Genomic DNA, 24,761 nt, shown 5'->3' with positions numbered 1-24,761 from the left:
CGAATAACAACCAAATATTAAAGACATAATGAACAAATTTCTACAGGAATTCAAAAATATGTTCCTACAAATAGTAGGAGTAGGAACAAAATACCAAGGTCCTAAACTTGCTGACAACGCTGATCAAAAATTAAATAGTAGAGTGGAATTCAATTAGCATTAGCAGAGCATTCAATTAAAATAGCAGAGTGAAATGTCAATGGACTTTCACAGCACAAAAATGAGGTAAAGTTATTTCTACTACACAACTAAATTGACATTCTATTAATCAGTGAAAACCATTTCACAAGTCAAACTTATTTCTAGACACCTCACTACACAATCTATTCCTCAAACCACCCAGACAATACAGCTTACGCTGGATTGGTAAAAAAATACCATTAAACATACAGAAACAGAAAGTATACTCAAAATTGCTTGCAAGCTCTTCTTCTTCCTATGCCGTCCCCATTAACGGAGGTTGGCGACCACATTTTTAAAAGCTTCTCTGTCTTTTGCAACGTGGAATAATTCGTCTACAGTCATGTTTGTCCAGTCTCGAATATTTCGCAGCCATCGCTTGCAAGCTACAGTTATCAAAGTCAGAATGAGGTCTTACAGACTAACAGTCGCAGCAGTCGACTGACCACCCCGATACTACTTAAAGAAAGAAGCTTTCAAAAACTTTTTTGAAACTCTAGGACATACATTTATTGTAGGGGGGAAGTTCAACAGCAAACATGTATTATTTGGATCTTACCAACTCCCACCCTTTGTCAACAGGCTAGTCTACATACTGGCCAACGGATCCAAACAAAACACCTGATCTGCTGGATCTATTTATTACTCAGGACATCGCTTTCGGAAGGCATCGCCGCCAAGCCAGAGACCTACCTACTAAAAAAGCACCTTCCTCATCGGTGAATTGCCGACCGGATCGCCCTGATTCACTACGACTGAATTCTTTTCTCCCTATGTTCCTCCCTGTTCATGTTCAATCTCACCACCTCTCATTCTGCCTTATCTTTTTGCTTGCTCCTGGGCACCCGCCTTCCTTCGGGTCACCTTTCTCCTTGTTTCTTTCTCTCCAACGTTCTCCTCACATATCTCTGAACTGCTCTCCACCGATCTGACGACCAAAGCATCTCTACCACCAGATCCGTGACTGATTGCACCCTATTTCCCATCACTCTCTCAAGCAGACTCTTTTCATCTATCCATCTATCGCATACCAATAGAGTGTGTGAGACAGTGTCCGATATTTCACAGTACAGGCATTTGTCATTTTCTGCCTTTCCAAATCTGTAAAGGTATGCCCTGAAGCAACCATGTCCTGTGAGCATCTGCGTCAGGAAGTAATCCAAACGCAGTCCGGTGCCCGCAGTCCATCCATCTTCTCAGATTAGGAATCTCTCAGCCATCTCTCCATCTTCTCAGCGACTTCGTCCACTGCGCCACCCTTCTTATCTCGTCCCATTCCTCTTGCCATACCAATATGGACCTCTCTCTTTCTTCTTTTTTTAAACGTTCTGATGCTATATCTTCATTTCTTCTCTCGTATCCTCTTCTCTCGTATTCCTCTTTCCGTCACCAGCACGTGCATCGGAATACACTCGGTGATAACTCCCAATGCCTCGGCAGACTGTTCAATATGCACATGCCACCCTCAATAGACTCTTCTTATCTGATCGGGTAAGCTGCTTTCTGTACGGCTTTGTTTAAACTGCAATACTCCAGACAGTATCCAGGCGTAGAGGACGATCGATTGCACAACAGAATGAAGGGTCCTCCTCCCTCTAAGTTTTGGGCCCTCCGATGTTGGGCATAATCCCCCCAACTGGGCGGATCTCACCGCAGCTCTTTGGGTCACCGGCTTTACGTGCTCCCCCCACTTTCCCGTTTGTCTCAAAGTCACACCTAAATACCTCACGCATTTCTTTGGAACCACTCTCTTTTCTGTATATTCGAATGTTATCCCGTCCCATTTCCTTGGCCCCTTGAGAACTATAGCCTCGGTCTTACTCGCAGCCAGTTTTAGCTCATGCATTTTCATCCATTCCTCGACTTGGTCGCATGTACGCTGTGCACCAAAGATAAGGTCCTCCCTGTCCCGCGCCACGACCAGCATAGCGAGGTTGGCTCACAACCCTGTCGTATGCCAAGTTCCACAGCGTGGGACCTAGGACCGACTCCTGCGGCACTCAACATCAACCACCACACCTTTTTCTACCACAATTTTCCTCTCTGACAGATAGTCGGAGACCAAATTCATTAAGTACCTCGGACAGCTTCTCTCTCGTAAAGCCTTAATTACCTCTTTCCATTTTAACATGTTGAAAGGATTCCCTACGTCAAACAACAGGATTGCCCACCTCTGGTTAACCCTACTCCCCGCAACTCCCGGAAGACTTCCATCAGCGCATCCACCGTGCTCCTGTTCTTTCTGAAACCCTACTGCCTGGGTGACAGCCCGCCTGACTCTTCAATCACTGTATCTATTCGCCCTCTTAGAAGCCTCTCGTATAATTTACTAATGCACGACAGAAGGCAAACAGGTCGATACTTGCCTTCTCCAATTTGCCGGAAATCGCTGAGTTTTAAGCAGTACATTCATGTGTTCCACAAGCCACGTCGGCTCCATACTACCAATGCATTTCATCGCTTCTGGTGGTATTCCATCGAGTCCCGGAGCCTTTCGTGCCTTTGAGGCACGCAAAGCTTCGTGGAGTTCGTCTGCGGTAAAACGTACAGCTCGCTCAGCGTCGGCGTGCCACTTTACTCCATGCCAATGGCCGGGTGGAAACAGCTCTCGAGTAACCTTAAGCTTCCTGTCCAGAGGCATCTCATACAAAGGGTACAGCTTGAACTGGTTCATTATGATTTTGTACCCCTGACCCCAAACGTCCTCATCCAACTTGTCACAAAGTTCTCTCCAGTGCCTCTTCTTCTCTTCTCGGATCTTCCTGATCAGTTTCTTTTTTCGCGCATTGTATACCATATCCATACTGCTACTTCTCCTCTACCTCTTGTCCTCGTAGCCTGTCTTCTGATGGCAATGCATTCCTTCTTCTTATTGGCGATATCTTCGCACCACCAATAAGGCATTTTTCTTTTTTCATCTACCGTTTATGCAATTTCTCATAGTCTCTCTTATCATTGATTCAAGTCCTTCTGCCGATAGCGGTTGGTATCTTCTCTCTATTATCCATGTGGAATACTCATCAAACGCTAGCCAGTCCGTTCTATCTCCACCTCTGCTTCCTGTTTGCTTCGCTGATGACTCCACGCTGGTAATCCCTACTCCTACCATCGAAAAGCCAATGTAGCGGTGTTCTGTAGCAGTATCATCTGGCAGAACGGTTCAGTCTCTAATTTTTCTAGCCGCATTCTGCTTGGCACAGGTAACATCGATATATGAACGCGAATTTCCCCCCATAAACGTTGGTCATCATCATCATTTTGGCTTTACAACCCTGTGTGGGTTCTAGCCTCCCCAAGAATTTTTTTCCAGTCGTCCCTATCCATCGCCTTCCTCCGCCAAGCACGTATTTCCATATTTCTCATATCTTGATCTATGTTATCTAGGAATCTTGTTCTGGGTTTTCCTCTTCTTCTTTGACCAATAGGTCTATCAAGGAGCGTTTTTCTAGCTGGGTCTTTTCTAGCCAACGTTCGTTATGAACGTTGGTTCCCGACCATTATTTAAGAAACTAAGTCCAGACCTCCTATCCATTCCATAAGCATTTGTCCAAGAGCGTCCGTTTCGGGAGAACCCCACTCCGCCGCTTTGGCGTTGAAGTCCCCCAGCACTACACACTTTCTTCCTAACAATCTTACCTCATTCATAACCTCATCCAGTCTACTTTCATAATTCTCCGCTGTAAAATTCGGTGAAATGTAGCAGCATACCACATTTACTCCCTCCACACGTACCATCACAAATCCCTCATTAGTATCAATACCATATACCATCAGCCTTCTATTAAGTATCCGCATCCTACCATTCCCTACTGCGCACTAACGTGGGGTTTGACTCAGGATGTCAATTTCTTTTTCGGTTGCGGAGACTACAGCGAGGCCGTGAGCTAGCCTAGCCGTCCGCACATTTGTTTGCAGCACTCTTAACACACGTTCTTTTTCACGCTTTCACCATTCATTCACCATTTTGTCGCTCAGTCAGTAACCTCCTACCCTTCTTCCACCTTCACCTCTCGCTCTTCTGATAATTTCCCTGAATTTGGGACACTAAGTGGACGTAGATAATATGACCTTCCTCGTCACAATTGAAGCATTTTACAGTGTTACTTTGACATTGGAATTGCACATGGCCCTCCATCCCGCACTTCCAGCACCCCCTTTTGCTTCTCCCTCGCAGCCTCTTGCTATGTGGCCATGTGCTTGGCATCAATAGCATTGTGTCACCTTCACCATCTCCTTTACGGCGACGTGTACCATCCCAATCTTTATTCTTTCTGCCACTAAAAGTCTTCTGACTATGTCCTTATCCACCTCCACATAACAAATTCTACATTCTCACCGGTTTGTCCTTATTTTTCTAACTACTTCACATGCTTCCTCCCTACCTGCAAATTTCCCCACCGATTCGACGATGTATTTTTCTGTGGTTAGGCCATCCATGTTCGTCAGCATCAAACCCTTCTTTACTCTTCCACCTTTTGGCACCACTCTTTTTGTGCATCCTTGTCTTGATGCTACTAAATTCCTGACTTGCTCGGCCATTTTCCGGCCTCCATCTAATTCCACGACCACATCTTCTTGTCTGGTTTGTCTAACCTTGTTTATGACGACATCCTCTGTTTCTCCTAGCTCTTCTCTTAAGTCTTTTACAAGTTCATCATAGGGCTTGTCCTACAGTTTTGTGATGATTACCATCCTTTTTTTTTCTGTGGATACTATTTGCCTTTCCTTAAACATTTTGCCATATATCTTTGCTGTTACCTTCTTTCCTCTTGCCGCCCACTCTAGCACTTTTCTTGATTTTACCACTCCTATTACAGCTGGTGCTGCTATCCCTATCTTTTCTCTATCCATTCTTTCCATACGGTCGAATAGCATCCTGATTGCTGCCAGAAATTTAACAGCCATTGCTTCTTCTCTCCTTTGTTTCAGCTTGTGGACAAATTTTTTTGATGTCTTCTCTCTCCTATTTTCGTCTACTATACATGTTATTTGAGACATAGTCCCAATTCCTCCATTTTCATCTTCTTCCACGTATAATCCGGGGAGGTATGGATACCTTGCACTAAAATCCCCCTTCACTCTTGCGTCAGCAGCATCCTCTGTTACTAAGATTGCCACATCGTCCGGTGCCTCCAAAATTCCTTTTGCGCAGAGGGTTACCTTATCATAAACCTCCTCTGGCAATTTTTGGCCTAATACTTCAATTATTTACTCGGTGCTTTCTGCCGTCTCCATTTTCTTATGCAATTCCTCAATCCTTCTTCTTTGTAATTCTGGGTCCATTTCACAATTTACTTTTACCTGTGTCCCTACGCACCTCGTAGTTGTCGATAGTTATTTTTGTTTGCGTCCCTATTGTTGTTACACATCTTATACTTTCCCTTTTCTCAATATCCTCTATAGTACTATACATTAACTCTCTAATGTTTCTTTACATTTCGCACCAAATCTGCTGTACCTTTGCAGCTCCCTGTTTAATCTCATTCTTCATATTTGCAACTGCCTTTGTTAGGTTCACTAACTCGTTTCTCTGTTTCACTTCTTTTTAATTTGATTTTACTTTCATTCTTATTTTACTAGCTCCTAGGTCTTTCCCTCCGTGTGATTTCCTTTTCTTTTTTCTGTTAGTATTGGTCGTCCATTCAATCTCATTACTATCCTCCGTTTCTTTTCCACTGCCCTTCTCCTCCACTGTTTCACCTATGTTCTCGTTTTCCCCTTCGTTCTTCTCTTTTGCCTCGTCATGTTTCTCCTCCCAACTGTCCTTTTCTTCCTCTATTGCCACCAGCCTCTCTTCGCCCACATCCTCCATAGACTCTCCTACCCCTATACCAACCTTCTTTTTATTAAATATTTTTCCATTTTTCTTCCCACGAGTTGGATAGATTCTTCGGTCCAACGGGGCGCCCATACTCCGCCAAGGATATAATCCCCTTCAGTTCGCCCCCTCCTTAGGGCATCACTTGAGACCCACTTAACCCCTTGGGCCATGCATCCCTTTGACACGATGGTGTTACATCTTGAGGTTGGGGTGGCGATCTATTAGAATGGTGCATAGCCGCCTGTCCTATATATATCCATTTGTTGTCAGTGGTTTTTTCTACCCACTGATTTTTTATTAGTAGAGGTTTTCTCCTCCGGTACACGTTTGGGTATCAGGACGTGTATGATGGGTAGGGGTGGGTATGATAGTTGAGAGTTTTTGCTATCACACAGGGACAGGTTAGAAATTTGGGTAATGAACAGCGGACAGCTGCTCCATTCAGTCGTCTTTTACGACAAGCAGGAGAAGCCGCGAAGGTATTCTACTTGAGCGGCCCGCCTTCACACGGGGACACTGAGAACGATAACTGATGCACCCTGGTATGTGCCAAACCTAACGCTTCATGAAGACCTAAGAATCCCGTTAATACAAGTTGTGATCAATAAATAAGCACGAAGCATCATGAAGGACAGAAATCACACAGTAACCCCTTACTTCAACCCCCAATAGAACATAATACTAATAGGAGACTCAAAAGAAACTGACCAGCTGACCTAAGAAAAAGTTAAAGTGGTCTTGTCAATGGAGAAGACCTCACCAAGCTAATAGAAGCCCTTTGCTCTGCAGCCAGCAAATTAGCTTATAGAACATTATTTGTGTTTTGATTGCTAAAGAGTGAACCTAAATAAAAAAAATAATTGAAATGAAACGTGACGTATTTATTTCGACAAGAATGTTGGAAAGCAGCATCATTAATAGAAAAATCAATAATACAGGGGGAAAAGGTAATGGTTGAACATAAAATGGCTCAGATATTCCAAAAATAAAACGGAATCTATTTTCTATAAAGAAACACTGCAAGAAGATTTTCAATTTTACGAGATCAATTACAAAAAAGTCCGGAAAAGGAAGATCACCTAAGTTCTTTAATATTATTCAGGGTCGACTCTACCCAAATCGCAGACCTGTCAAAGACTAAAAAACACACGTTTGATTTGCTTCCTTACATTCCACCACACTACCACAAATTTTATAAACATTTGCCAATAATACAACGGGCTAAACCTCTAGGATCGGCCAACTTGAGTCTAATAATGACAGTGACGATTTGGATAATTACATAGAATATTTGTTTTCCCGTTATTTTATTTTTTAGTTCAGTAGACACTTATGATAAGTAATTTTTTCCTTGTATTAAAAAAGAAAAACGCTTTTTATTTTCATTAACTTTTCTCCAGATTTAGCCATACGGCTCACACCTCTCTAAGAGGAAAATTCACTAATCCCAGATACCTACAGTATCAAAAAGATTAAGCTCTGGTGAGACTCTTTCCGTATTATAGAGCCCTAGGTGACTTGGTACGTCGGACTACCTCCCAAAAATTTTCTTACGCATCTAGATGTTGAGAGCAGTTCTGCCTTTTGCATTATAGAGATGTTCATTAAGACCCAGGTGTTTTATGTTCTCTAAGAGGCTCTCGGAATAACTCCAGTTGTAGAGAGAATAATAGGTATCGTCTGAGTACCTTCCACTCTCCATTGTCTCCTTATTTATATTTCCAGATCTCTGTACTTGGCGCTTGTTTCGTTGTATTTACCACGAGGTATAGTATAGTAGAATCCAGTATATTCGATCACGCGTTTTCAATAAGAAGTTAGCGCCTATCAGCACCGAATATTCCGGAACGTTGCAACATCAAATGCAATGCACTAGAACAGCAAATTCTGCAAGTGTAATTATTATAAATAAAGCATTGTAAAACCTCCTTTTTTCAGTCTGACATTAGTCTGATAATAATCTGATATATTTGTATTTGAAGTGTGAATATTATATTTTGAATTGTAACTAAAATTTTTGCTAGTGTAAATAAAAGTTTATTTTGAGTGTTTGTGCTTTTAAAAAAAGTGTTGTTCAAAAGTACATTCATAATTCACGCAGGTTGTTATTGTTAGGTATCGCCACATCTATTAGCGTTGTCTGTCTAGTAAGTTTATTAACTAGTATGAAATCCGGCCTATAATGTGCCACTGGTTGGTCTGTGAGCACAGGGCGATCACAGTAAAGTTTATAGTTGTAATTTTCAAGCATTCTATCAGGGACGCATGGATAATAAGGAAGATGCTCGGTTTGGAGAAATCTAAGTTTCTCAGCTAGTTCTTGGTGAAGAATATTTCCTACTGAGTCATGGCGTTCCGACAAACGTCTGGCAGTCCCCTAAGATGTTGGATGGTTTCTTGGGCTTGACATCCATATCAGCATTTATCGTTTGGTCTTTGACAATATATTTCAGGTAATTTTTAGTTGGAATAACCTGATCCTGAATGGCAAGTAGGAAACCCTCTGTGTCGGGAAACATCTTTCCTGATGTCAACCAATAGTTCGAGGCTGTATTGCCAACATGTTCTTGGCTGACCTGATTGAGATGTCGCCCATGCAGAGGTTTACTCATTCAGGTGCGCATTTTTTCTTGCTCCGTCAGGCGGTTCATGCGCATTTCTTGTTCCCTCAGTTTGAGCTGTGTTGTATCATCTGCTCAAATTTCTCGATGTAAAATAGATGGCTCAGCCTGTGTCTGAAAATAGGTTCTTAAAATGGTGTTTTTGCGCCTTTGTGAGAAGAGTTCTTACTTTCCGTTGGAGACCGGATGATCCGGTTGATCCGTTTTTGACCACTTTATATTACCAAATGAGTAGCTAAGCGTGGATCAAGCGTAAGTATATATTGCCTTAAACAGATTTTTACTATTAAAATATGACCGATTTAGCTGTTTTACTCTTTTCACAAACTCAGAACTTAGTTCGCTTTTCATTTCTTTAGGGTCAATTTTCGGCGCTTGCTCTACTCCAAGAGTATATATCATTTTCACCCATTGCATCGATGTTTAGCCATCTTGCATATCTAAACCTCCAGGCTGAACCTTTCCTCTGACTATATTCGGCACTTGTCTAGTCCAAAATGCATACTGATATCATTTGAGAATGTTTTCACAGTTTTCAGCATATGATCCAAGTGGTTTTGACTGGAAATGGTCTTCCACGCCGTTATTATATTTCTTAAAAAGGTCACTATACTATAATCGACTTAATATATTTTCAATATATCTACCAGCTATTCATGCGGTACTGAATCAAATGCCTTCTTGTAGTCAATGAAGACAGTAAAAAGGTTCCTTTTTTGATGTACGCCTGATTAGAAATGACTGAGTCGATTATAAGTTGTTCTTTGCAGCCCATGGGACCCTTAGCGCATCCTTTCTGTTGAGGCCCTATATTGTTTAGAGAACAGTATCGGTAGATACGCTGGGCTACACAGGATGTGACCAATTTGTACAAAGTTGGAAGACAAGTAATGGGGCGGTACTGGGCTGGATCTTGTGTGTTATTTTGCCTTCGGTATTGTATAAGTTGTTCCCTGAGTAAAAAATGGTGGTATTTCCTGCGGATTAGAAATAACATGATTAATTATATTGTTAAAAGCTCATGAACACTCCAAAACTTCTTTAGCCAGAAGTTTTGAACTCCGTCTGGTCCAGGAGATTTTGAGTTATGATATGAAGCTCTTATAATGTTCGATATTGAACTTTGAATTGCGATATTGAACAGTGAATATCGTTGAATCTCTAATAATGTTTGAGACTTCTTCAGTGGTGAAAGGTTCATAAGAAATATTACTGTACTGTTGACAGTTGTTAGTCATGTCTTTAATCTATCCAGCATTTTTATTATGAGTAGCTGGCATCGAAAGTTGGCAAGTTTCCCAAAACTCATGAATTTGTTCTTGGCTTGGGTAGGATTTATTAACTTTTCTTATATTAGTTTATTATAAGTTTATCAGTATGTTACATTTCAATAAAAATTATTATTACGACTTACATGGGAGTAGTTAATTTATTTAAAATTTAAACCAAGTAAATTTTCTCAGTTTTTATATTTAGTGACACTGACTGGTTTCTGAGCCCTCCAATTGACAGGATGGAGAGTCAGACTTTTTGGATAATGGTTATCTAAGCTAAGAAGTAGTCAACATTGTATTTGACCATATAAAGTTAATTGTGGTACTTTATGTTAAATATAATTGTTTAATTGAACCGACAATCTTTATATATCAAGTAATATACATAACAGTCAGAGGCAACAGCATTCCGCCACTTATATGGAAGGGCAACGAGCCAGAATGGTATTATAATCTTCCAACAGAAACAAAAATTATAATGACCAAGAAAGGAATAATCACAGCAGAAGCATTATCATGCTTCTGGTTACATCACTTCAAGCGATTCAAAACTGGACCAGCCCGTTTAATTTTTGATTTAGACATACAAATTGTAGAAACCTCAATGAAAAAAGATGTAACTCTGTTTTGTCTACCGTTCAATATCACCCATGAGCTTCAAACACTTGATAAAGCAGTCTTCGGGAGTTTTAAGTCTTACTGGGATGATGAGGTAAAATTTTTGGGTGAATTATAATAACAAATGTACCATCAACCGAGCAAGATTTGGTCAAATTTTTATGTCAGTTTGGAAAAATGCACTGATGTAAAAACAGTTGTTCTGGATTTGAAGCAACTTGGATATGGCCAATCAATCCAAACGCTATTCTGGATGATGCATTTGCGTCTAGCCTGACACTAGAGTGACTGACAGGCAAACAAAATTAGGGGCTAGGCTACATATGAAGACATGATAAGTATCATCTTCTTCAATTGACTGTCCAGGGAAAATAGACAACAGACAGGGCCAGGCAGTAGAAGACACTTGTGGATGCAAAATCTGCACAAGTGGTATCTTCTCGGCATCTTTTGTTCTGGTAATGTAATAGTTGCTGCTAACACAAATTTAAGCTTAACTGAATTTTTCTTACTTTATCGATTGATTTACTTTACAGTTTCATCGCTGTTTGCTCACACCACTTTCAAATTGTTACTATTTTTGCTTCTCCAGCTTCCATTATGGAAATGTATTTTTCAGTGTCTTTCTTAGGCATTCCAAAGCAACAGTTTAATTCCTGATTTGGCTGAAAAGTTCCTGTTTTTGGAAGGCCCTAACTTTAACTGACTAATTTAGTTGAAAAATATTATTTTTTATGATGAAGAATAAGAGTACACAAATTCAAATAGCTCAGAAGCGGATCCTTACTTTTGCTCACTTGTTTACAATTGCTCCAAAATCATTTTACTCTTGGACATTAAAATTGGTATTATGTCCAAATTGACATATGGAAGCAATTCACATTAAACATGACATACAGGGTGGAAACCACTTGGAATAAAATTATTTTATATGACCTTGTTTTAAAAAATTATAAAAAACTTTGAAATCTGTCGATTTTTATATATAAATGTGTGCTTTTTAAACATATCGCACATTGAAATCAAAAGTGGCATTATACAAAATTCGGTGGTTTTTAGTTACAGCGACATCTAAAATCTACGAGCAAAACTACGTCTGTTGCAAAGATCTCCGTTGTAATAGTTCGCTCGGTTTCTGTAGACGTCGCTAATGTCACTGCTTACTTTGTTGTCGCGAGCATGGGTCGTGACCGATAAACCGACACTAAACCAGTAAAGGCCCAGCCGCCGCAACGAGTCTTAGCTGAGGTGAGTGAAAAAGTGACATATTTTGTATAATGTCGTTTTTTTAATTACTTGTTAGTAAAAATACAACAAATTATGATTTCGTTATTGGCATATTTTGTAAAGTGCCGATATTTTACTCAACTATTCCAGATAACTGTGTTTATATAGAATAAATAAGGGGCATATTGTGCTTAGTGTCATTTTTGTGGTTTAAATGTCATATTTTTAATTTCTTGCCATATTAAATAGACGTTATTTTAAGTAAAGTGTCATTGCTTTATTTAAAAATGTATATTTAATTAGAGAATTAGGATATTAAACACCGACATTTTGTTTTTATCACGTTTATTCCGTATTATTTTATAAAAGCTAAAACTTTGTAAAAGGCTAATTTCAATATTTTATAAGTTTATCACTTTAAATTTCTATGTATTTACTACCAATGACTTTAATTTTTGAACATAACCTAAAAAAGTACTATTTGTTAAAGGTACAAGAACTATCATGAATCCATCAAGAAGCAGAGGAAAAAAGATATTACAACTGGCAATTGGGAATGACAGTAATAGCCAAAATACTGTGCCTACTTCCACCAGGAACTTTGATCAGCCTGATGTTCCACTTACAGAAATAACATCTTCTGCTTTAAATATTATGAATAATTTACATGAAATTGGAGACAGCTCTAACCTTTTACCTGCTGAAATCAGTGATGATGGCGACTTTTCTCCAGCCTTAGATGATGATAGGACGTACTTACCCCCAAAAAAGAAACGCCGCCGATCTACTTCGACTTCATCATCCTCCAGTTCATCCTCATCTTCATCCAGCTCTTCTTCTTCCTCTAGTTCCTCGACTTCTTCATCAAGTACGTCGTCTGATTTGCCTACAACCTCTAAAGCTAATCAAGGTACTCATGATACCGAAATTTCTGCAACATATCTTTCAAAAACTGATGAAGCCAAAGTAATTAATTGCAGGATAAATAACGGCCTAAATTACCAGTTACCTGAAGTTACTAAAAATGACGAAAATCTTACAAATGACCAAACTGCTCATAATTATGTCGGCAATGATGTCGAAGAAAATTTTGCAAATGATGTCTCTGGCACGCTGCTGAATGACGATTTTTTGGAACGGGATTTTGACAATAATTATCGAGTTGATAATGTAGCTCCTACAGCTTCAAATTCTCAGTTAAATGACCAAAGTACTAAAGCTCACGATGACAATAATGCCGCCCATTCAGCATCTGATGGCAATGATAAACGAAATAAGGAGAAGAAAAAGAAGCCGAGGTATGCCAGTATTGCGAAGAATTTAAGAAATGCCGGTCAAGAATACGTTTCAACTTCCAAAACAAAAAAGGTTTTTCCGGCAAAAATTCTAAAACAAACTTGTGGAAATAGCTGTCTGCTGAAATGTTCAGATAAAATATTTGGAGTGTCAAGGCAAAAACTGTTTGATGCTTACTGGGCTATGGCTTCCTTAGATCGACAAAGAGAATACATAGCTCGTAGTATTCAAAATATTATCCCGGAATATCAATACAAGAAAATGAATTCAAAAAGGAAGGCAAAAAATGCTTTTTATTTTGAAATAAATAGTACCAAAACCGGAGTATGCAAGACATTCTACAAAAATACACTAGATATAACTGACAGGTGTATCAGAACTGTACTGAAAAAAAAAATTCTTTTACTGGTATTCTAGAAGGTGAAAAGAGAGGAAGACATGAAAATCACAGAAAGTTGTCTATCGATTTGGTAGAAGGAGTAAAAACACACATAAACAGCATCCCTCGAATCGAGAGCCATTACTTGCGTCAGCAAACCTCGAAGGAATTCATCGATGGTGGAAAAACAGTAATGGATCTTTACTCAGACTACAAAGACAATTGCATAGAGCAAGGACTACCCTATGTTATGGTACATTCGTATCGAAAAATTTTCAACGAAGAATTTAATATTAGTTTGTTCGTACCTAAAAAGGACCAATGTGAATAATGCACAATATATAAGCTGGCTGAAGATCCCAGAAAGGAAGCTTTGAAGGAAGATTATGACCGCCATTTAGCAGAAAAACAAAAAAGTCGCGAAGAAAAAGCTAGTGACAAAGAGAAAGTGACAGATTGATTTATCGTTGCATGCTATGACTTACAAGCGGTAATGACGGTTCCTAAAGGATACGTATCAACATTCTATTATAAGTCCAAAATAAATTGTTTGAATTTTATCATATCTGAGTTAAAAACAGACAATGTTGAATGTTACTTTTGGGATGAATCTCAAGGCAATCGTGGAGCCAATGAAATAGGTAGCTGTGTTTTGAAGTTTTTGCAAAAGAAGTCTTATTTCGCTAATAAAGATCTTGATATAGTGTTCTATTCTGATAACTGCTGTGGCCAACAGAAGAACCAGTTTATCATTGGAATGTACGTCTATGCAGTATTCAATCTTGAAGTAAAATCAATAACCCAAAAGTTCTTAATCCGAGGCAACACACAAAATGAAGGGGACGCAGTACATTCAACGATTGAGAAGGAAGTAAAAAAAAGTCTTAAATCTGGACCCATTTACGTACCTTCCCAATACGTCTGTGCCATCAGAAGTTCGAAAAAACGTGGGACGCCGTACATTGTAAATTAGATGGGATACGAAGATTTTATGGATTTGAAACAACTGCCAGTTATTAAGCTGAATAGGAATGTTGATGGTGCGGTTGTAAAGTTGTCTGATATAAAAGTCATTAAAATTGAAAAGAACGTAATGAATGAGATTAAAATATTCTATAAAACTTCCTATTTTGATGACTTCAAGGAACTTGATTTGGCAAAAAGAACATCCAGAAACAGCCGACCTCAAGAACTTAAACCATTGTACCACCAAAAATTGGATATATCCGAAAGGAAGAAAAATGACGTGAGGAGTCTTGTGGATGCGGGGTTGATTCCTGGATATTACCGATCCTACTATGAAAGTATTTTTAATTGAAAATGTAATAGCTCTTAAGTATTATCACATTTTTACAAATGCCTGCCTATTTGCATTTTTTGTTACGATTCGTTTATTTTCTTAGTTTATTTTGATAGTCTAAAATATTTTATTTTAATTAAAACATTGCGTGATATTGTCGTGACTGATTCGAGTAAGACTTTCTTTTGTAGTACATACAAATAAATACTTTATTAATCTAAAATTAGTTTTTATTTTATTCCTGACATTTATGTATTCAATTGGAGTAGTAGAATAGTAGGAGTTAATGAATTAAATATGCCATTAAACAAAAAATAATTGATTGTATAAAAACAAAAGTGACACTATACTGAATTTTTTTTTCAAATACCTTTTTTTTCAACAAACACTAGTTAATTTATTTAAAAGTTATTTTATACTGAAAAAGAGATAATTAAATTATTATTTAAAACTAATCACATTGCTTGTTTTCAATTTATTTTTAAGTCTGGTCATAAAAATCATGTTACAAAACTTTAAACAGCTATACTGTAAAATTGAGTTTTTTATATAGTGCCACTTTTGATTTCAATGTGCGATATGTTTAAATGCACAAGGTAATTCACACAAGCCTGACACAGTCCATAAGCTTTATCTTTAATGGAACACTCAGTATATTTTTATATTTTAGAAGCTCCTTACAAACGTGATCTCAACTTATATATCATGAAAGGTCTATTATGAATATTACGGAGTGACATTTTGAACTTGATACAGTGTGAAAACCACTTATGGAATAAAATTGTTTGTGTATTTATTTTAGAAAATTATAAAAAATGCTGGTACCCACCAACTAATAAATTTACATGTGCGTTTTTCAAACATAAATTTAAATATATGGTAATTCACACAAGTCTAGCAATGTGTATCATCGTATCATCTTTATTTTTAAAGGAATATCCTGTATATTTTTATGTTTTTAATAGCTCCTTAATAACCCGATCTTAACAAACCATATTATGTAGGGACTATTATATATCTAATATATAATACTAGGTGAAATTTTGAAATTATGTATAATTTTCGTCATTAAATTCAATATAAAACCAATATTTTGATACTTGGTCTAGAAAATTGATGTCTGTGTTTAGCTAATTTAAAAAAAAATACCATTATTTAATAATATTAATATTTGATAAATGATTAATTTCAAAATTTTATGTATTTAATGTTGACAAAAATTATACATACTTAATTTCAAAATTTCACCTTGTATTGAAGCTAATTTCTTGTGGCATTTTAAAGTAATTACTATTTAAATGGGAATAAGCCAAATTAAAGGTTAAAATAAGTTTATTGACGTGTCAATTTCCACTTCGGAAATCGTTCTCAAAATACAAACATTAGTAAATTAAACAAATTTTGTTTTTTTTTTTGTTAGATACTTGGTGAAAAAATTCTTCTAATAATTTAATTTTATCTGACTCATTTATATTGACAGTTCAGACATACATTATACATTTTAAAGCAGACGACTTTAAAATGATATTGCCAATATTGTTGAGTTGCGTTCCTGGAACGACTTTACTTGTACGATAGTTTATTCAATTACATGAAGTCAACTTTAACTTGAGAATATCCGTCACAAAAAATCATAGCATGTAATTCGTCTTTAAAAAGACAACCACATGCCATGATGACAGTAAAATTCTCTTGTTAGTGATTCCAAGTGAATATACCACTTAGACCCATTTTTGTACCATGAATTCTCCTTGTGTTGAACTATCAAAATTTTTATTAAATATTATACAACCATTTGCAAATAAAATGCAACATAAAAAGGAAAATACAGTTAAGATTTGATTTCACGTACAGGGCGCCTGCGCATCCGCTTATACGTATTTCAGCCTAATAGGCCTCATCAGAACGGCTTTCACAGTCGCTCTGAACGTGAAAATAAATCTTTTCTGTCTTAGGAAGCAACTCTAACATGGCTTCGTATAGATGCAAATAGCGACATCTGATAATAAAATCCGTAAACTAATTTTCGAAACCAAATTCAGAATTTCGCTTTAATATGTGGCTTCTAAGAATTGCAAGGCAAAACAGACGTTGATAAAGATGTTATTAGGGACATGGAGAATCTAAAAATTGCATTCCACAACATATCTCCTCAACTAAGCAAAATTCTTAGCGAATTGGTTTCTGGTACTCGTACAGAGTATATCGGAAATCGGAATAAAAAGGAAAAGACAGTTAAGATTTGATTTCACGTACAGGGCGCCTGCGCATCCGCTTATACTTATTTCGGCCTAATAGGCCTCATCAGAACGGCTTTCGCAGTCGCTCTGAACGTGAAAATAAATCTTTTCTGTCTTAGGAAGCAACTCTAACATGGCTTCGTATAGACGCAAATAGCGACATCTGATAATAAAATCCGTAAACTAATTTTCGAAACCAAATTCAGAATTTTGCTTTAATCTGTGCCTTCTAAAAATTGCAAGGCAAAACAGACGTTGATAAAGATGTTATTAGAGACATGGGGAATCTAAAAATTGCATTCCACAACATATCTCCTCAACTAAGCAAAATTCTTAGCGTATTGGTTTCTGGTACTCGTACAGAGTATATCGGAATAAAAAGGAAAAGACAGTCAGGATTTGATTTCACGTACAGCGAGTACAGAGCAAGTGAATCCAGTGAACATGAAATTGAATAAAGCTTTTTATGCTATATCTAGAATTAAAAACACACTACCCATCTCGCCATTAATGAACATTTATTATAGCCTTGCTTACAGCAACATGTGCTATAATGTAATTTTGTGGAGGAACTCAGTAGATAGTAACAAAGTGTTCATTACCCAAAAAAAAATTATTCTTAAAATTTTTAATTTAGATTATCAACAATCTTGTAAACCAATTTTTATTAAACATCAAATTTTAACTTTCTACTGCCTATATATCTATAAATGTTTACTTTATGTAAAAGAGGAAATCAATACATTTCCAGTAAATTCAGACATCACTATTACAATACAAGAAGTGCTCGATCTTTATGAGTTCCTAAACACAGAACATCCAAATTTCAAAATTGCTTCAGATATATGGGACTGACCTTATACAATCATTTGATATTGACCAAACTGACCAAACACTGTGAAAGAAATACCACTTTCCTCTAAATTAAAAAAAAAATGTTAAAGATTTACTCTTAAGAAAAGCATATTATTCTATAAATGAATACCTTGAGGATAAACTGCAGTAGCTTCATATTTTACTTGTAAAAATGTTATTTTATATATTTTATAATCCACTAGGAAACTAAGTTCCTGTAGCTGGCTGTATACCATGTATCATAAAAAGTTTTATTTCAAATCTTTAGTAAAAGGTATATAATAAAATACCCAAACAGGCTATATCACAAATACATTACAGAATGTTTTCGGAATGTAAATTCCATCATCAGTGTAACAAAGTATACATGCTATGAGCCACTAAAATATATGGGTGAAAACCCTTTAAATGTTATTAATTTATAGATATGTTACATTATATGTTATTATAAATTAGGATGTTTAAGTTACCGTTGGAATTGGTAACATGGCAACATATGGCTCTGTATGTATCAGTTGTTATCAACAGGTCCTCGAAGACACTTTGTCTCAGGACCATGCAACCGATGTTTGAATGCAAACATTCAAAAATAGCCACGGTTCATGAAGAATAAAAATAAATTAATGCAGAGCTGGATGAATTACTGCAGAGCGCAGATATCATTAGATTTGTAAAGTCACAGACTAAACTGGCATGGCCAAAAAGAATGCCAGATAATCAAGCTGTACAAGTAATCCAGATATTAAAACCCCAAGCAAATAGGACAAGAGGTAGGCCCAATAAAAAGTGGATAGAGGATATAGAGGAAGATTTTCAAACCATGAACATCAGGCAGTAGTGAAGCAAAGTATTCAACATGATATTCAATATTTTACCCATCAAATTTTTTAAGCCCTTGTGAAGTGGATATTTGTATAAAGAGACATATGTAAGTATATACCTAAATTATTTTTCTATTATAAAATAGATGACTCAGTCAGTATTGAGTTACTTTACAATATATTTATTTACTCATAACTTGCAATTTGCAGTCGTCACCATTGATAACCGATATTATTGTCGAACTTTTGTTTTTATACAAGCCTTCTGTCTTACCAGTTATAGTATATAGTATTTAAGCTAACTTCTCTAGCATTTATTTTAAATACTCTTTGATTTATATTAATTTTCTTGAAATTATAATTTGTAGGCATCTTGTACTAACAAAACAAATAAAATTATGAGTATTGGTAAAGTTTACTAAAAATAATATTAATTCTGTATTCTTACTTATATGTCCTAATATCATCAAATATTGTAGCATTCATAATAGAGTTTTTATACTGTTCATGCATCTCCATAACACTTTTAGAAAAATATTGTGTGCTACCATTTGGCAATAATTGTACATCTGGATTCTGGGACACTTTTGGTATAGATCTAAACAAGTATTCTAAAGCTCTAGGTATTAAACCTGGTTCCTCTGGTGTGCCAACAATAGTAAATGTTTTACCAGAACCAGAAGCTCCATATGTAAATATTGTGGAACTCCTACCATTAATAAAAGATAAAAGTTTGGATTTGATGATATAATTAAAAATAGTTTGTTGATCATATTCAGGGCCAAAAATTTTGGTAAAAGAGTAGTTTCTTTTCATAGAATCACCTGATTTGACATTTCTAAAGGTGAAACAGCCTTCTGGTACATTACAAATCAAACTATTTTCATCAATTTCATATAAATCATTTTCTTTAATATCACCCCTGATGCGGAGATACACATTAATACACTTATCTTCCTCCTGTAACAGAAATTATATATTACTCATATTTCGAAACATATTTTAAATCATTTTGAAGTAATTCTATACCTGGTATTCTTTCGATTTACTTATCCAGATAATTATTGCAAGATAACACATGAACTATTGATATCTCTGTAAATTCAATTTTATGAATTGGTGTGGGGCATAGTTATGAGGTACTATGATCTCCACATTAGATCATATTATATCATATTACACTAAGAAAAGCAACATCTAACATAAATTGCAAAAACACATTGCATTTGTTGTATAACTTAAAAATTATGAGAGAGAAAAAGGTAAAAATATTGTGGTAAACTTAAAAGCAACTATATGTGAAAAACCATTAAACACAATGGGATGCAATATAACATTAATAACATTAATAGTTCCTTATCTTACTGACTTGTTTAAAATAAGAAATTCAGCACATTTGCCTTATAACTATAACAAGGGATTATAACCTTAAAGCCTGCCACTCACATTCCAATGCTGCAGTGTGATTTTGTTGAATGCTACAAAATTGAACCTAATTTGATCATGTATTTGCACCATTCGACCAAATTGGCACGATTTGACGGCAGACAAACAAGTCAGCCTGCAGCAGTACAACAGAGTTGGTTGGGTCGTAAATTTGATTGCATGTATTGTAAAGACAAAATCTTATGACTGCAAAAAAAAGCTTTTTAAATTTCGAAAACGACATAGCCAGAAGTTTTTAAGAGATCTTGACATTTATATAGAACAGAGTGTCTTTGGAAAATAAAATCGACATCAATATCATGATAAAACTGCTAGAAAAAAAGTTGTGAATATTTTGGTTGCTAAATTTTCACTAAAGAAGTGAAAACGGATACTAATGAAGAGTTGGTAAACAAGAAAATTAATAATTTTCGAACAAGTTATAAAAGGGAATTAAAATTATCTGGATATAATCGCAATTCTTTTAATATATGTACGTGTCAATATGTATGTATTTTTAGCAACCAATCTTTGCACCACCACCTACGTTCTTGTATTTTTTTCGTTTATAAAAAAATACAAGACTCAAGTATATCGTTATCTGACATGTTTCTGATTTGAAGTAAAACTGTAAAAAATACTGCAAAATCGGTATCAGGCTTAAGCGGACTGAATTTAAGAAATTAATATTTTTACCAGAGATTAGAAATGGCAAAAACAACTACCTTTTATTTAAATTTTACCTTATTGAAGGTCATTTTTTTATGAGCAAGCATATTGTGAAAGTCAAGAACAAAATATGATTAATTCTGAGTCCTGGAAAAATTTAAATAACAAATAAACATTTGTGTTTATTTTTGGAAAGTACTTACAGATTCGGTCGGGTCTTCAACCTCTGTATCGTTACTTTCCATTAATGCGCCTAAGTTTACTTTAACTTCTTTAATATCGGTTCTGTTGTACGCCATTATGCTAGGATCCCTAGCCTGCAAATATGATTTAACTAGTTCTTGTTCCATCGTTAATTACAAACAATAAAATACTATTATTAAAGTTCGTCGCAAAAATATTGCTTTAGTATATGTACTTTTAACACAAAAACTTTTTTTTAACTTTGTAGTCTTCCTACACCAGTGAATACTTTGACACTTTGACAGAAATAACCGTTTGATTTGCCGTTAATTTAAAAAGACTACGGCCTATATTTATAGTCGATGCTCAAGCATGGTACAATTAATACACAAGGTATGATACATAATGTTCCAAAATCGGTTCGCTTTCGCGCATGACGTAGTCAAGAACGCTTATTCCCGCAACATTTGAATGTACATGTAGTTGTATAGGAAAGACTTTTAATTTTAAGTTTTTTTTATATAATTTGGCTAATTTAATTATAGTAATTATAAAGAGATAATAAAATTATGTTATTATAATATTTATCCTTTATAAAACATAGATATCCTTTATAAGACAACTTTTAATTATCTTTTATTACACGTAGGTACAGGTTAATTAACTTATACTCCAGAGTTCGATATTTCAGATGTTTAAAAAGATACAGAAAAGTGGTAATGGAGGTACACAAAATTTGTACGTATATATACCTACTGAACTAAACACAAAATCAAAATAAATAATGACAAAGTCAACTTTATTTATATCGAATGAGCTAGCTGGCCATCGAATATGAGTGTAGTGAGGGCACACAATATTGCACAACATTTAAAATGACATTTTTGTAATATTCACACATAAAATTATCTTGGTATTGTTTATAATAATGATAACATTGTATATTTTAATAATGATAACATGATTTAACAAAGAAAAATATGTTATTTTGGAAGATGCTAAATTGATTTCCTCCGAAACAGTTCTTATTGCAAATTGCATAGCAGGCTGAGGCTAGTTTCTTACTTAACAAATCGATATGAAAAAACCATTTAAGGTTTCATGACTAATAATTAATAAAAATAAAGATTTAGACTTACGTCGTTGACCTAGAAGTAGTAAGAAGCTGCTCAACATACTTTTTGGACTCTCTGTGTTCGCCTCCTTGTACGCGTTTCTTTTGGTTGGTTAAAAGAGTAGCCGATGTTGATTTAGGCAAATAAAGACTAGGTACTGCCTCAGGTTTGAGTTTTAGACCCTTTTTAGAAAAGTAATTTAAAAGTTCCTGTTGTAGATTTCTTTGGTAATCGTCAGTTTTAAAATGTGTATAACAAATTCTTGCAGTATTACAATTAAAATTATCCTTTCTACAACAAGATATAATCCACAGTTTTCTGGTCACACTATCTTTAGGAAATGTATAAAACCTAAAGATTTTATCTTCATTGTCACTATTGCAACAAGCAATTGCACAGCGTACTTTGAAAAAGGTACAAAACCAGATATACAATGGCAAATAAAAACTTTCAGTTTTACAAAAAAATACTATACAGTATAAATAAATAGTAACTAAACACCATTTGTATAAAGAGACATATATAAGCATAAATCTAAATTATTTTTCTATTATAAAATACATGACTCAGTCAGTATTGAGTTACTTTAAAATATATTTATTACCTCATAACTTACAATTTGCAATAGTCACCATTGATAACCGATATTATTGTTGAACTTTTGTTTTTGCACAAGCTTTCTGTCTTGCCGGTGTAAAGTCGTCTGAAGTCGATATTTATTGTGTTTTGCGTTTGAACTAATTTGTGTCTTATTTTCATATTATTATATTGTTTGATAAGTAAATTTTACATATAGTAATCGGTAGGTTATAGTAAGGTGTATATTTTTTATTTTACTAAATTTCATTATAACTCATCTAATATACCATACTGAATTGTAAAACAGATTTTTCTCTATTGTACTCTATTTTGTTTTTATTTCAGTAAAACTGCTTGGAAGTAAGTGACAGTGAATCAGAATAATATACACTTTACACTACATGATTTATCATGTGATTTGTCATATGATTTGGTCATAAAGTGAAATTTACATGTTTACACTAATTATAACTTTGAGTTTTGAAACGGAGTTTTTAAAAATTATTTTATTTACAAATTTACAAAAATTAACAAACAAAAGTTATGAAACAAAAACTATGAAACAAAAGTTAAGTAGCAAAAGTTTACTAGCAAAATATATGAAGCAAAAGTTATCTTAATTGAAAAGTCCCTCTATTTATAATATTCTATTGCGTCGTTTCTATTCTCCTATAATGTGCAGATTCTGTGGAATCCAGTGGCGTAACTCCTCCCTCACTGAGTCCGAAAAATAACGGAGTTATTTTTGGGATGCTGGTTTGTGGAATCTTCTTCAATGCCGGAATCTTCTTGTAATTCTATATCATGCTCGTTCCGTTGCTTTGATCTTCGTTGTTTAACAATATACAGAATGATCAAGATTAGAATAACTGCTATGACTGAGGTGGTCACCAATGGAGTCGTATGCGAAGGAATATTTGTTCCTCTAATTGGTACTAATTGTTTGGCCATATTATTTATTGCGTAAAGATTTTCAAAGTCAATTTTGGTAATATTATGGCTCTGGAATTTTTGTATATTTTCTGTAGAAAAATATTTTATTTTTGGTAAAATTAGAGCTTTCCCTCTATGAATTTTGATATTATTATTGAATTTCAGTTGATTGATTATCACTTCACAATCTTCTGGTATACTGATGAGAGATGGACTGTGTACTTCGAAAATTTGGTCTCTCTTGCACTTTGATTGGACTCGTTCTGATGTCGATGGCATTATCAATACTTCATTATTAGTTACTTGTTCGATAATGGATTCTTGGAGAGTGACTTCTGTGGTAAAGCATTGGGTTGAACTTTGACCATTGAGGAAACGCAAGGTGCAATTGTCTTGTAGTATGGTATCTTCTTTGCAATAGTATGTTTCTTCTAAAATGGGACATTCTTCTTTCTGTAGGTGCGTCTCGTCAGAGGTTCGTGCCAAATAAGGGTATGTGGGAGTGAACATTTTGTTCTTTTGAATTATTGGGTAAATATGGTAAAAATCAAGGACAGTTGGTTTTAGGATAGGAATGTGAGTAGCAAAGATCAATTTTGAACTTGAAAAAGTTACTTGTGTCCCTAATAGCATGTAATACGTTAAAATATTTATAAATTTTGGAATTTGAGAAGGTTGGTAAATACTGTGCAAATATTTAATCATATCCTGAATTTCCTGACTCGAAATAATTGAACTATGTAATGTGTTTAATTTTGAAAACATAATTCCATTTGCTATATTTTCAATAAAATCTATCATATTCTGACAATCTAAATTTATCTGACTTATGGTACCTTGAAAAGTAATATAATTTCCCAAACTGTTTATAGTACTTTGAATTTCTAATTGGAACTTCTGTAAGTTATGTTGCAGTTTTTCTTGGTTTTGCCAAAGTATTTCTAGAGATTTGTTATAATGATCAATTAGTTTTTTATATAAAGATATTTGTAAGTTCGTTTCATGAATGATTTGTTTCTGATTATTTTCCAGTAATTCTATTGCTTTATCATATCTATCTCCGTCTTCTGAATCTAAATTTCCAAATAAGTATTTATTAACTTTACCTAGGCCATCAATTAGGCCTCTTTTTGATCGAATATGGGGATAGATGTTTTCTAATTTTTTCTCTAATGTATTAATTAAAACTTCTGTTCTTTCTAACATGTTTTCTGCCAATCCATGA

General features: G+C 35.3%; 1 protein-coding gene across 4 annotated transcripts in view; it reads right to left on the bottom strand.

The window, feature by feature from the left end:
* Positions 1-21,283, bottom strand: part of sub (kinesin family member subito) — a 245,003-nt gene extending 223,720 nt beyond the window's left edge. For 3 of the 4 annotated variants that reach the window (XM_072526083.1, XM_072526084.1, XM_072526081.1), the window contains exons 1-2: positions 20,930-21,282; positions 19,081-19,592 (exon numbers count right to left, since the gene is read on the bottom strand). In XM_072526083.1, the coding sequence (XP_072382184.1) occupies positions 19,081-19,592; positions 20,930-21,076 (659 nt within the window). In that variant the 5' untranslated portion in view covers positions 21,077-21,282. Of the gene's footprint in view, positions 1-19,080; positions 19,593-20,929 lie in introns of all 4 variants that reach the window. The other variant, XM_072526082.1, reaches the window with a different exon arrangement.
* Positions 21,284-24,761: the final 3,478 nt, after the last annotated feature.

This window comes from Diabrotica undecimpunctata, chromosome 3, assembly GCF_040954645.1.
Source record: "Diabrotica undecimpunctata isolate CICGRU chromosome 3, icDiaUnde3, whole genome shotgun sequence".
Classification (NCBI taxonomy): Eukaryota; Metazoa; Arthropoda; class Insecta; order Coleoptera; family Chrysomelidae; genus Diabrotica; species Diabrotica undecimpunctata.
Note: the sequence above shows the minus strand (reverse complement) of the source record. Positions and strands in the feature narration are given on the sequence as shown.